Consider the following 14,642-nt stretch of genomic DNA (forward strand, 5'->3'; position numbering starts at 1 on the left):
TTATTCGAATATGTAACAGAAATAGCTAATGCGAAATTGTAGATTAATTTTGTGTAGATCTTAGCATATATATTTTTTGCAGAGAGGAAAACATTAGTAGGGTAAGAGATATAAGAAAAACTGATATGGCACCTCATCAATTTATCTGAAGGGAGGATGTCAAGAGCATGGAGCCAGGTTCTTCTTCTCAGTGGTGCTGAGCAATAGGACAAGAGGCAATGGGCAGAAACTGATGCACAGGAAGTTCCAACTGAATGTGAGGAAGAACTTCTTCACTGTGTGGGTGACTGAGCACTGGAACAGATTGTTCAGAGAGGTTGTGGAGTCTTTTCTCACTGGAGATATTCCAGTACCATCTGGACACAATCCTGTGCCATGTGCTCTGTGATGACCCTGCTTGAGCACGGAGGTTGGACCAGATGACCCACTGTGGTCCCTTCCAACCTCACTCATTTTGTGATTCTGTATTTTCTCCAAAGCCACTCAAATCTGTTTATCCTGTAAAATTTTCTTTATGCTTTATTGTGGTCTGAGAACTCATTAGGTATCTTTAATTTAAAGACTTGCTTTTGTTTTTTTTTGTTGTTTCTTGAAACATCTCCGAAGTTTACTGTTCACTTACTTTAACAAATTGTTTTCTTCAGTCACCACTTCATAAAACTAAAGTAGGCAAAAATGTTTAAGTCCTACATTGCATTAAGTTATATTGTTTTCTTTTCTTGAGATATGGCATGTGTGAATATACTTCTCATTATTTTAATTTGCATTGTCTGTGTCGTCCAAACCCGTAATGACTTGATCTCCTTTTCGTAGTTCCTTATTTTAACATGGAAAATTGTGAGTTCTGGACAGGAGCATTGAGTATTTTCATACATATGTAGGCACATAGGACATGGCCTTCAGCCTCTACAGAGCTACAATTCATGTTGTAGTTCTGATTAACTTTTTTCATGAAAAGAAGGATGGTGCTGGCCTTTCAACACTGAGGTTGGTTGACTCTGCCAACCTGAGGGCAAAAGCTTTTGCCTTTCTGCTTATTTGCCTTTCTGCTTATTTGCAAGGCACCTTGTGGTCCCTTGCTGCTGACCCTGTGTCTGTGTTGTAGTTATACAGTCAATGCAGAGGTAAAGCCAGTGTCACTGTGCTAAACAGACAGATCACCCTGTCTGGGCTCTAAATAGTAGCAAATTATAGAGGCATCTTTGAGCTGGGGTAATGCACAAACTGGAGTTAAGAGTGGACTGTCACCTGTCTGTCTGAGAAGTATTGTATTTTTAAAGTTTTGATTGAGATAGTATTTTTATAGGTCTATGTCTATAAATAACATAAACATTGATGCTTGTGTGACATTGTGAACATCCTTCCATGCACCTCCTGCAGATCATAAGCTGATCTCATTGTTCAAGAGAATGTCTGCTATGTTCTTGCTGACAGAATATGTGCAAATATTCCTGAGGTCACTTCTTATTCTGCTACCAAGAACTAGAATATATTGGGATATGGATATCTGTGGGGTGCACAGTGGCCTGGCTGTCTCTTCATTCTTTGATTTACAGTGCATGTTGTGGGGGATGGTGTTAAGGAATTTAAAGTAAGGCAGATGTTATTTGACAATTTTGAATCTGCTTAAATAAATTTGTTCAGTGCTGGTAGTGAATAACTTGGAAATCATGCAACCAACTCGAGTCTGCTAAATTAACATGCTGTTCTTTCCAGACTGCCATGCAAAATGATAACATTTTGGACTTTATGCCATTGAAAATGTAACTCAGAACTCAAAATACATCTAGTAGTATTGTAATCTAAATTACCAGGGCTCATTCATGGTATATTTCAGGTAATATTTGTTTTGCTACAAGTTTAGTTTGGTATTAATTTTGGATAGAGTCCTGAAATGTCTGTATATCACTATATGGCGTCTTTCTGTACAGATCAATGTAAGTGCAAACATCACATGTTTAAATCAGAAGATCCTTCGCCCTATATACTTAGGTAATTAACAAAACACCATCTTTCTCTTATTATTAAACAATAAGTTTTCTGGAGAGTTTAGGAACACTCAATCTGATAAAACTGATGGAGTTAAATACTTTTAGTCACCTGATTTTTGCTTCCTTTTCCATTCTGCTTTCATCCAAACTACTTTTACAGTAACTTCTGAATGCCTCTAGGGGAACTATTTGAGGTCTTCTGGGCACTGTTTGGCTAGTATGGTAAACTGGAACTGTTATGTGAAACCAATAAAGTGGGAAGGGTGCATGCCACAGGGAATTTGTTCATTTGGTTCCTTGATTACCTGCAACCATCCAGCCATTACATCTGGGACCCTTATTGGAACCTCTTCACTGCAGCCACGCAGCATCTTAGTCGGCAATACCAGCTCTCTGAAACAGTGGAATTAACCTGGGCGCTGAAAAGCAGGTGATATATTTTTTTTGTGTGTATGGCTTCTGCTGGAGGCAGGTTCTGAATTTTAGAGCATTTTGTCTGTCCTGCCTTGTCTTAGAGAAGTGTTTCCTTCTGTTCAATTTAGGAATCAAAAACTACTAATGAAAAATCGAGAGGTAGAAGCCCGAAGCCAGCAGAATCCTCTTCACAGTCCTCCAAACATCCTTTCCAGTTGGCCAATATTTATGAATATTATGATGCAGGGAACCACTGGTGCAAAGACTGCAATACCATCTGCGGGACCATGTTTGACTTTTTCACACACATGCATAATAAGAAACACAGACAGGTATGTTGCAGGCTTCCTTCACTAAGTGCATTTCATATTGCTATGAATATTAACACTAAAACATACATCACAGAACTACATTTTACAAGAGAACCTGAAGTAATAACAAACCGAAGAAGTAACTTATCAAATTCTTTTCCCCTAATGTTGGACTTGAGCAGTTGTACAGCTACTGGTGTATTCCAAATAGTATAAATGGGGCCTGTGTTCAGTTTGCTCAGGTTTGCCGCTTGTGTTTCACATGTTTACCTGTTCTTTGCAGTCATTTACATTTTACACTTTTCACAGGTTATCTTGTCATTGTAAATTGCAAAGTGGGAGGGAAAAGCGAGGGAAATAAGTTGTTGTAAATATTTGCACGTTGATTTTAATGTTCAGTGTTCTAAAAGGATATTAAAAAGGAAAAAGACAAGTGTACTTGCCTTGCTAGTGTAATATATGAGCCTATATACCTCTGTCACTGTGCAAATAGACCCTGGATCCTTACAACAGACCTTGGGCTTCGAAGACCCAGAGTGAGACCAAACAAGAGTCCATAAAACGCATTGATAAGATAACGGTTCCTGCCAAAGGTATGTTGATTTTTATTAACTTGGCTATCATCCCTCTTTGCCCTCCAGCAAGTCCCACTTGCTCAGAGAAAGGAATTTCCAAAACTTTACCTTGGTATATAGATACTGTATTATTAGGAAAAAGGCAAATTATTTAGTTTCTTGACTGTTCTTGTGTAAAAGGTCTTGAAGCGAGAGTGTAGGAAAAGTGTGGTTTGTTCTCATTTTAGAGATTAGTTTTTTATTTTGAATACCAGTTGTCTTTCAGTGTAGTTCTGAAATAATTTTTGCCAACATATTAGAATTCAGAGCATGACCACAATAGTTGGCAGTATTTGGGTAGAGCTTGCACAGTATTCCACACAGTCTTGTAGCAGACTTTTTCATTCAGTACATTTTTAGCAGAGGTCTCCCTGAAAATTGACCAATGAGTACTTGTTGTAGTGCAGATACAGAGAATCTGAGACAGACATTTGGAAGGAGCTGTAACTGAGTTGAAAATTAATATAGGATTTAAAATATGAATGTCTAAAAGGCCTGCCAGTGATCAACTCATTTTATTAATCTGTTACATATTTCTGGTAGTGCCCACTAAAGAAGAATCTGCAGTGTCTTAGATAACTGTAGCAGGTTCTGTAGGCACAAGGGTGCAATCTTCCTGAACTTCAACAAAAATATTTGTGTTCTGTTTATAAACCAGGTATTTAGTATTTGAGCAGACTATACCAGAAAGATGGAAAATAGATCAAGGCTGTAGGAAATGTCAACCTACTTGAATACTCAGTTACCTTAACATGATGCAGAGCACTTAAATCTTGAACTGTAGTAATAAACTTCTTCACTTTGCATGTTTGTTCCTGGTAGTGGTGGTTCCTATGATACTGTAAGGAGACCAGCATTAACTCTTCCAAAAAGAACATTGCTTGAGGTTTTGCTGTTGTTCTTTGACCAACTTTGTTAAGAGCTTGGCATTTATTAGGTTTTGTTTCTCTGATAATTTTCTTTGGCCTTTTCAGGCTCTGAGTTTCTGATTCCCATCACTGGATATTATTGCCAGCTCTGTCATGAATTTTTTGGAGATCAGATCTCAGCAGAGCAGCATGTGAAAAGTCATCCCCACAATGAGAAGTATAAGGTTGGTAACTGATGTGCTAGGAGAGAGACATTCCCTACCCTAGCTTCTGTTTGTTCTGTCTTCCTTTGCTGAAGAATGACATTTAACTTCTTGGAGTATATGTATTTGGTTATCTTCACTACGTTCTACTGAACTAAATAAGCAGAACTTCCCACTACACCAGTACATAGAGATATTTTATCTGCATGAAGCTGAAACAGTGTGTACTGTAAAGTGACAGCACTGCTGCAAGCAGTTTGTAATACCTCAGTTTCTTGGTAGGAAAAAGTTCCCTGGTCTCTTAGTGTTGAGATAGCACTTACTGAGCAAGTCAGAATTGTCAGAGAGCTGCATTTATTTATTTATTTTTCATGGAAATGAAAATTGGTGGCTAAAATGTTGCTGTTTATTTCCACAGAAATACATAGATGAAAACCCACTCTATGAAGAGAGGCGAAATCTAGACCGTCAAGCTGGATTGGCTGTGGTTCTGGAGACAGAGCGCAGGCGGCAAAATGAGCTGAAACGGAAACTGGTTGAGAAACAGAAGGAAGAGAAGGATGAGAAAACCCCAAAAATAATAAAGAAGGAGGAAGTAAAGAGCAGCCCAGAGTCAGGAGAAGGGAATAATGAAACTCAAGGCAAAACAGATTCTTCTGGGCGAAAAATGGGTATTACGGTAAAGCTAAAGAAGGAAGAGAAGGCAGAGGAGAAGAAAGAAGAAAAGAAAGAAGAATTGAAAAAGGAATCACCAAGCCAGACCTCCTTTGGGAAATTCAGCTGGAAAAAGACTGAGAGAGAGGATAAAACCCCAGGAGCTGTTGCAAAGGAAGAGAATACAGAAGGAAACAAAGAGGAGAACAAGTGTCAATCTGTGAAATCCCATATAAAGCCCATTGAAATCAAGCTGTCTGGGAAAACTGTTATTCCACACACTAGCCCATGGATACCAGTTGTTTCTACACCAACACCAACAAAAATTCTTCCCAATTTACCAGTCCCCACCATGATTTTCAGGAAGTCCAATACTCCAACAGTTAGTAAACCACCGCCTTTGAACACCTTTTTATCCATAAAATCCTCTGGAACTACCACCAAACCACTGCCAGTGGTAAAAGAAACAAATGCAGATCTTCTGCTGCCTCCAGATATCATATCAAAAGCTTTTGGAGGAGAAGAAGTAATCTTAAAAGGCTCAGAGGAGGATTTGAAAGCAGCAGAGAAAAATGAGTCTTCTCAGCCTGCAGATAGACTACCTCCACCTCATGCTCCACCAGCAGTCCAGCCAGCAGCTCTCATCCCCGCAGATGAAGTAGCTCCAGGTGTGTCAGAAAGTGACCAGACAATGTTGGCAATGCCTGTGAGACCACCACCACCTTCAACTGCTTTCAGTGAACAAGCAAAAAAGATAGAGAAACGAAATTCTTGCTTGGCCACAGCCAATGCTAAAGATCTCTATGATATTTTCTACAGTAGTGGTGGAAAGGGTTCAGCTGACAGCAAGCTTGCAAGTTCTGCACTTCCAAATGGAGAAAACCCTAACATAACAAAACCTGCAGATTCATCTGCAAATTACAGAACAAATAGTAGCTCATCCTCGTTGAAAGAGGATTCTGAGACTGTGGATTCCTCACAGTGTAATAATCAAGTGACAGGGAGTTTGGTTCCTGTTGAAAATCAGGCTGAAATGAGCAAGAAATCACTTCAGCCTCACCTATCAGAAATGTCAGTCACAGAATTACCAGGAAAAAAAACTGTTTCTGGCATCCAGATGCCTGCAGAAAGTGGACTTGTTGATACAGGAGGTGGAGAGCAGGCAGGCTGTCTGGAATTCTGTGATCTACGGAAATCTGAGGTCCAAGAGAAGGCTGGACAGGAAAATGGAAATAAAACTCCAGTTACAAACACAAATGTTCCTGGTACCTTGGAGACAGAGACAAAAGACTGGGAAATAAAAGCAGTAAAGCCTAAGCATGGTCTACACACAAAGACTTTGTTACCTGAGACACAGAGCGAAATTAAAAGTTTGGGAAATTCCCATTTGGTAAAGTTAAATGATAACTGTAGAACTCACTCAGAAACTGATAGTCCAGACTTGCTCTGGGGCACTTCCAGAACTAGTAATGGAAAAGAACAGATAGTCACAACTCATTCTTGTGCTGAAAGTAGTTGGGATCTATCAAATACTCCAAATCCAGAAATAAAATCTGGTTCTAATGAGGTTGATGCTTCAGAATTGACAGAGGGACAGACAAAAACTAAAAGTACCCTATTAGAAGCTCAAGAAAAAGTTAAATCTAAACCTTTGGGCCATACAGTGTTAGATAACCAAACCCAGAAGCAGGGCATTGAACAGTTAGTCAATACCTGCTCGAACATTGCTGAACTCAGACCCAATCTAGAATTAGTAGCTGAAAATGAAAAAAAATCATTAGGACACACTGGATCTGATGCAAGATTAGATAATTTTCTTTTCAAGAGACCATCAGAGGATGTGAAACACATGAAGACTCCCTCCCAGAAAGCAGATCTTGAGTTGAAAAGCACTGATTTAAATCTGGGAGACAATAAGGTAAAACATGAATGTTTCAGCATCCTTTCAGAAGGACTTTTAAAGGAAAATACAGAAGAAGTCACAAAAATAGAAACTATTGCGTCCATTAGGCTAGAGTCCAGTAAAGTTAAAAATGTGGGCATTGACAGAACAGTGAATGAAACAGAGATTACTGATTTTACTACATTGACTTCTGATAGTTGTGAAGATAAAATTTGCACACGGATTTCTCAGAAACCTATGCTGCAGCCTGGATCACAGACCTCAAATAGTGACACTACAGAAGTGGTCATGCCAGTTCTAGAAATGCAGGGCATTTCTCCCACGTCTGAGATACTTGTGCAAGTGAAGGAGAGCAAAGGTGGCACTGTTGAAATGCTGTCTCTGAGGTGTGACAGAGGCAGCACAGAAGGTCAGGCTTCTGGGTGCGTGGAAACTTTAATGCCTGGGCTCAAAGAAACACATGGGAAGGTGGGTGGCTCAGGAGGCAAGGGAATGTGCACCATCCTGAGCAAGAAGACTGAGCAAACAGAAGCTCCTGACAGTAGTTTGGAAACTACAATGAAATCAGGAATTTCTGAAAGCATAGCAGAAAGCCCAGTGGGTTGAAGTAAACCCAGCCAGTCCCAATATTTGAGGAGCCAGAGCTGGGATTATGTATATGGTTTTTGTTTGTTTTTCTTTTTGTTCCAGCTGAGAGTTTTGGGTGTATTTTGCATTCTGTGGTAAGACTTGACTAAAGTGAAACGTACATCATAAGAAGGCAGTCACATACTTTATTCTGTACATAATTAATTGTGTAAAATGTTTTTTCATGTGAATTTTGTTGCCAATTTCTTTTCTACACTCTGCTATTAAAATGGAATCTCGTTTATAATGCGTGCGTCTTCTTTATTTTGGGGGCTTTTACTCTTTGACCATTCCTGGTGAAAGATTTCCAGCTCACCCAGTTTGTGTCAGTAGCACCGTGAGTAGCCCAGCTGCTGAGACAAGCTCAAGAATAGCAATTTAGAACTGAGGAAATGGAGACTTGCAGAAGAACTAAAACCCAAAATTTCTTTGAACTGTAATGCATGGGTTTGATTACTTCTGTTGTTTTGAAATGCAAGAATGTGTTCAGAGTCGATTTTGTCTGTTTATCTGTCTCTGTGCTTTGTAATTCCTGTTGTATTACATCTGTACTTAAGGTGTCTCAGTGTATTGTATAAGCACATGTATGGATGGCACATCACTAAGCAAGGGGAGAAAATCTGTCCCGACTGGCTTTTGGAGAAGAAAACTAATCGGTAAGGCTCTGTGGCCTGACACCTGGACCAGACATATTGAGGTCACTTACGTGATTTGAAATGGGCTTTCTTTCATTTTATTGTGATCCAGTAACTATTTGTGTTAAATCATTTAGCAGCTGACCAGCTCTGAAGAAGTAGAAGATCAGAACCCTGGTGTCAGGAATTGGACTCGCTTCATGTGATACAGACACATGCATGCCTACCCTGAATGGTCCTTGAGCTATTGAGTGTGATGATTCTCATTTGTATAGCTTGTAAAAGACTAAAGTATTCAATGTGTTTCCTTGGATAAATATAACATTTTTATTTGTAAATTGTTTAAAAAAATAAACATATGGAGGTCAACAAGGCTTTCTTCTTGGTTTTCTTTTTTTTCCTTAACTCAGTAAAAGTGGTTTTTTTTTTCAATTAGTTTCTGACTCCTGTAGTAGTTGATAAAATTGAGAAACTGTAGAGGATGAAGATACTCAACAGTTAGCCTGCTCAGTAAAAACCAGTTTATTTCCAGCTGAAGTCAATGGTAGAACTACTGTCAACATCGTCAGTGGAAGTCTGCTTGGAGTCCTGAACCCTGTGTAAAACCAGAGGTGGGGCATCAGGGAGGGACCCCAGCAGAGCTTGAATTTCTGTAATCACTGCCTGCACATGGACCTTTGGAGAAGGCAAAATCACCATTTGTCTTCGTTTTCCATGACTTGTATGTGTGGAAGGTATGAAATGTTTCTGAGTCTTGCAGTGTTTTCATACAAGAAATGTAAGAACTGTCTAAGCTGAATTTGGAAATCTGGTATAAATGGTCAAGTCAACAGTAAAAAAGTAATTAAGAAAGGAAGAGAGTTTTGAGAAAATCTCTGAGCTGGTTTTATGATGTTAAGCAGTTACTGCATTGAATATAGGAAATCTTTGTTAGTATTGTTGCCCTACTTTCATCAGATAGCTGATTGACTGTCAAAACCAAAGCAAGCAAGGTTTGAAATGCTTTGATAGTTTAAAATGGAGTTGGGCAATGAGTAGAGATTGCTTAAATCCTGATTTATAAAAAAGTCCTTTGTAGTTGCTTCTTGGTTTTATCCTGTATTTTTTATCATACACTTGAGTTTGTTTGTTTACATTTGACAGATAAATTTTCCCCCTTGTTTTCTTTCCAATTTTTTCAGTAAAGTGCTTGGTCTCTTGTAAATCCACAGAGGAAGAGGGGAATTGATTTTCTTACCTGCCTCGTATTGAGAGATATAAGTGCAGGGAAGGGAAATATTAAAGGGAAGGCTGAATTTTTCTAGAGTTCTGCACTTTAGATAGTGTTGTTTTGTAATACACACATGCTTTCTGGTTAGTTTCCTTCTGCAGATTGGTTTTCATGAAGGTTTCAGTGCATACACTGGCAAACAGCAATCTGGACAGTCTTCAGACAACCTTATTTAATGCTGTGTTATCTGTGTATACCTTAATTTTTAAAATTACCTTTTATTTTTGAGGAAAGGACAATATAATTCTGTTATCCTTGTTCTGTGCTCTACAGTTGCTTCTACAAGTAGTGGTTGTGGTCAGTGCTGAACGTGGCTGGCCATGAATGGAGAGGAGCTAGTGCCAAGGGCAAGCAAGAATTTTGCAAAGGAGAAACTGGAAGTTGTTACCCCATATATGTCTAAAGCTTTCCAGAATATGAATTTTCCTGTGGTCCAAATTAAATACTACTTTTCTTCATGCCCTTTAGTCTATCTCTGAGAGGAGGTAGGGCTCTTTATTTCTGGAAGGAAGATTAACTTGGTCTCTTTTGGGGAAGAAGTAAACGGTAATCCTTGAACCTCTGGAATGGCCAAGAACATAATAGGTGGTGTAGGTGATGACATCTAGGCAGATTGGCATACAAGAGGCATTAACGCTGTAATTTCATGAAATGGCATGTATTTTTATTTATGTATTTTTTCTTTTTTTTCTTTCTTTTTTTCCTGTTTTTTTTCCCTGTGGTTTCCAGAGGCTTGCAGTAAATGATTTATCCACTGTGCTCGTTCCCTGTGCTGACAGAGCTGTAGCATAGTGCACTGACTGGGAAGCCTTATTTCTAGGCTGGCCTTGGACTCTTCCAGATCCTCAGGAGGAGGGGTGAGTTAATGGGGATTTACTTGTCTGTTTGAATGGTGCAATACATTATCTCTCCTTCCTGATATACTTCTCTAAAAACTGCACAAAGCACAAGAAGTTACCTTTTTCCTGGTTTTCAGAAAGCTTCTGATAGGAAGGAAACAAATATAGTTTGAATGTTTCTATCTTTACTTCAAACCAGGCACAAATACCTAGTAAATTTAAAGAAGAGTGGATTAACTCTTAAGTGATTTGATGTTGTAACCTTTAGTTTGTCATGATGGAGGCTGGCACATCCTTTCTCCTGGATGAAGTTTGTTGGAAAACCAAGCTTGATTAAGAAGCAGTGGGAGAAGAGAGATAGAAAAGCTGCAGTCATCCTATCAATCTGTTTTAAGGCCAGGTGGGTTTTTAATTCATCTTCCAGTCTCTTTGAATGTACGTTTGGAAAGGAGAAGAAATCTTCAAATGTTTTAGGCAAAATACAGTAATTTTTCCTGGGGTAGTCAGTTGGGTAGGTAAACCTTGCTTCTAGCTTGCTGGAATCTTGTCTTTGACTAAGTTTTAACTAAGCAGTAGATAGGCTTTAGGGGGGATTTTTTGTTTGGTTTAGAATTTTAAATAGCGTGTGAGCAGGGAAGAAATGTAGCAACAATCATTTTGTTACTAAATTTTTTCCAAATGTATTTGTGCTCTAGTGGTAAAAAGTATAAGAGATTATACTTTTATATTAGTAGATTAAGATATGAGGTCTCTGCTGTTTTACAGAATTATCATGCTGTTTCTGGAATCATCATCCCTGGAAGTATTCAAAAGACATTTGGATGTGGCACATGGGTCAGTGGTGAACACAATGGTGCTGGGTTAATGGTTGGATTCAAACATCTTAGAAGTCTTTTCCAATCTTTGTGGTTTTATGATTCCTTAATTTTTGCCAAGGGTGGAAATAAATGCCTAATTCTTATCTAAGAGAAGCTTCACAAAGAACTTAAACTTTCTCATGGAAACAGTAGGGAATGTGGGCAAAGGTCAATTATTTTTTTACCCTGGTAAACCCCAAACAGTTTTTAGAAATACCTGTGAAAGTAAGTGATGGTAGCAGCAAAAAACCACAACCATCCACCAAACCAGTGCATCCCAAAGCATGACAGAACTATATTTCTTTAGTGTAGAGAGCAAGAGGAGTCACTTGAGACAGGTTTTCATGTGGTGCCTGATGTAATACTGTGCTAGTTTATTATTATTATTATTATTATTACTATTATTATTATTGTTATTATTATGTTCTCTCAGAACATTACAAAAGGTTAAAGGGAACAAAATTATTCTCTGAGACAGACCTCAGTCCTTTTGTGCCTGCTGGGTTATGTGCAAACAGCCTACGTGCCAGCAGTGTGGGAGTACAAAGCAGCCATAAAATTTATTTTACTTGACTCCTCTCTTCTGTCTGGCATGAAGAAGAGGGAGATGCAAGTTCTGGTTGCTAGACGATCCTTTCTGTCAGCTATTTTCAGACAATATGGATGTATTCATGTTTGTAACCAACTTGAGCAGAATAGCCCAGCTGCAGGCTGTCTTAGAGCAGAAATCCAAGGCTCCACAGTTAGAATTAGTTTCTGGGTTTTGTTTTCTGATCCCACCTCCACCTCTTCTTGGGCTGTCATCTTGCTTGTGATGAGAAGGCTGATTACTGTATGTTAGCATTCTAGGCTCTGGTAAAATGAGTCAAGCTGCTGCTACAATTCCTGTGAAGCTGTCCATCAATGGTGGATGCAGACAGCAGAGCCATTAGAATTGGTTGGGCAGGTGGTGGTAATAGTTGAACACCTGCAGGAAATAAAAGCTGCATCAGAGCTGCTTCAAGGCAAACAGTATTCCCTTTTCCAGCAGCCTGACTGAAGAATCTTCATTTTACAGACAGTAGAGCACACAAGATAATGTTTTCAATTCTTAATCAAATACAGTTTTTCTTCAAGAAGCTGCTTTTGTGGGGGAGTTTCAGCCAGAACCTAAGTAACACTGAAATACTACAAGCCATTTGTGTTACCACCCTGTTTAATTTCCTTACAAACTTTAGATGAATGTAGAAACAAAATAATGCTTTAGGAGCCATGGTAGCTGTGGTGGATGAAAAGCCCTGTAATAGCTATCTGGTAGAGAAATTATAGGGATGGTCTTCATATCAGATCTCACATTAAGCTGTATTCATATCCTGTCAGAGATGAAAAAAACAGGAATTAAATGTAAGTGCCAATAATTAGATGAGAGGAGTCTTGTAGCTAGGCACCTGCAAGATGGGTATTTAGACATGCTTGATTAGTGGAGAAAAAAAAGTCCATTAGCAAAGGAATATCTGTCACTGCATTTTCTCTTAAGAACTGAAGGCTTAATGCAATTAAACCCATTTAATGCGCTGCTTTCCAGGTACTGTTTAAATTTCATGTTCTCTGCTAGTTAGTTTCACACGTTATATTGCTTCACCAAGGTGAGGGAATGGTTCAAAATCAGTGTGTCCCTGTCATATCCAAGCTAGGGTTACAAAAGTAATTCACACTTCTGTTGTATGTATTCAGTGGAATGAAGTCATGCAATGGATTCAGTTTGGCTGGGTGAAAAAAAAAATCCCATATTTGCATTGCTATAGTCCTTCATCATTCACATTTGATCTGTCTGGCATTTGATACAAGATACAGGCATGGACAACCTGCCTCAAGCTGCTACAATGTCTACAGAAGAGACCTCATCCAAGATAGTAAGTGTAATTACTTCTCCAAGAGTCGAATTTGTGCTTCAGAATACAAGAAAGGCTTACAGGTTGAAGGTTTATTTCAGGTTTGTAAGATGAAACCTTACGCTTTATATGTTTAGCATCCTAGACTAAAGCATCACATACATGGCTTTTAGTTATCCTACTTCCTACAAATCCCTTCTCCTAGTGAACTGTCTACCTTCACAGTGTTCATTGACAGCTGTTTTCATTTGTATTATGCTTGTCTTATGACCTATCCCTGAAAGTGGGGTAACTGAGGTTCTTGTTAATAATACATCCCTTGGGGTGGATTAGAGTGAAATGACACTAAATTACCAGTGTGTATATGTATATATCTGCCAGGTTTATTTCAGAGCAATTTGGTTGTCAAGGATAGGTGTTATGTAGGTTTGATTATTATCTGTAGAAACATAACAATACAGACACATAAAAATAACATTCAAGAAAATGTATAAAGAAAAGAAAAAAGAGAGAAAGGATAGGTGAAAGCCTCAGAAATTAGTTTGAGGGCACTTTCGGGGTCTCTGTGGTTTATGACACCTTCTAAGACATGACAGCTGCCTCTCATGACAGCCTATTTTATGCCCTGTCTTGAGGGATGAGCATGAGGCCTATGTGTGAATGTCCCAATGCCTCCCCAGCTACCCCACTTCCAAAGGGTCTTTTTATCACCCTTTTCCCTCATCTGGCTCAAACCCCAGCTGTGCCCCCTCTGCACCTGAGCTGTGATGATGCACATCACAGCAAAAGCAGCCAAGTGGCTGACTGTCTGAGTCATTGTCCATTAACATTCCAGTCTAGCAGCTTGACACATTCCTACCAGACCAGCTGTTTAGCTATTGAAGGGTTTTGCTGCAGAGGGGAGGGAAACAATTAAAAGGGCCTAAGATTTGGGATTGTAACAGTCAAACCCATCAGATGCTCCAGCAAGTGGGATTTTAGGATGAACATCTTTTGCTGTAACAAGTCTTTCCCTCTTTGTATTTTGGATTACTTTCCACAGGAGCTAAGAAAATGTCATCTTGAATTACCAGACTTCTGGAAACCTGTTCTGAGAAGGTGAGTGCAGATTTGCATGACTGGAATGGTATCTTTTGCTCCTCTCTTGGGAGGGCACATTCTTTTTCTTAATATTAATGTGACTAATCAGTGAAACTTTCTCTATATTCTTACTGGTTAAACCTGCTGGTCATGGGTATATCTCTAATTTAAGTTCTTTTGCCAGCATCCAAGAAGACTCTGTATGTGTGGATTCCTTTCTCTCGATTAAATAGTGTTATTTTTAAAAAAAACATTAAACTTTTATGAAATTATACTCATTCCTGAGTGTTGTTGGTTTAAAAATTATTCTCTAAAGAGGATTTAAAAAGTGCAGTCTACTACGAGGTATTAATAGTGACAAGAGAGGGTGCTGGATTCTGAAGCTTCTTGATTCATAGGGCCTTTCTGTATCCCTTGGAAAAGCTGCTTAAAATAGGGAAAAAGGCTTTTTGAAGCTCCTGTCTCTATACTTAATTTGGAATCTTGCAGCTATTTTTGAACTCA

The 14,642-nt window shown here is 38.9% G+C and overlaps 1 protein-coding gene across 5 annotated transcripts in view; it reads left to right on the plus strand.

Moving 5' to 3' along the window:
- ZNF318 (zinc finger protein 318) overlaps nucleotides 1–14,412 on the plus strand; it is a 32,348-nt gene extending 17,936 nt beyond the window's left edge. Inside the window, exons 7-11 of one of the 5 annotated variants that reach the window (XR_013181425.1) lie at nucleotides 2,534–2,737; nucleotides 3,210–3,309; nucleotides 4,305–4,423; nucleotides 4,821–13,159; nucleotides 14,101–14,412. Coding sequence is in view for 1 of the 5 variants with exons in the window: in XM_054630407.2 (XP_054486382.2) it covers nucleotides 2,534–2,737; nucleotides 3,210–3,309; nucleotides 4,305–4,423; nucleotides 4,821–7,565 (3,168 nt within the window). In the remaining 4 variants the exon portion in view is untranslated. Of the gene's footprint in view, nucleotides 1–2,533; nucleotides 2,738–3,209; nucleotides 3,310–4,304; nucleotides 4,424–4,820 lie in introns of all 5 variants that reach the window. The other 4 variants (XR_013181426.1, XR_013181427.1, XR_013181424.1 and 1 more) reach the window with 4 other exon arrangements.
- Nucleotides 14,413–14,642: the final 230 nt, after the last annotated feature.

This window comes from Agelaius phoeniceus, chromosome 3, assembly GCF_051311805.1.
Source record: "Agelaius phoeniceus isolate bAgePho1 chromosome 3, bAgePho1.hap1, whole genome shotgun sequence".
Classification (NCBI taxonomy): Eukaryota; Metazoa; Chordata; class Aves; order Passeriformes; family Icteridae; genus Agelaius; species Agelaius phoeniceus.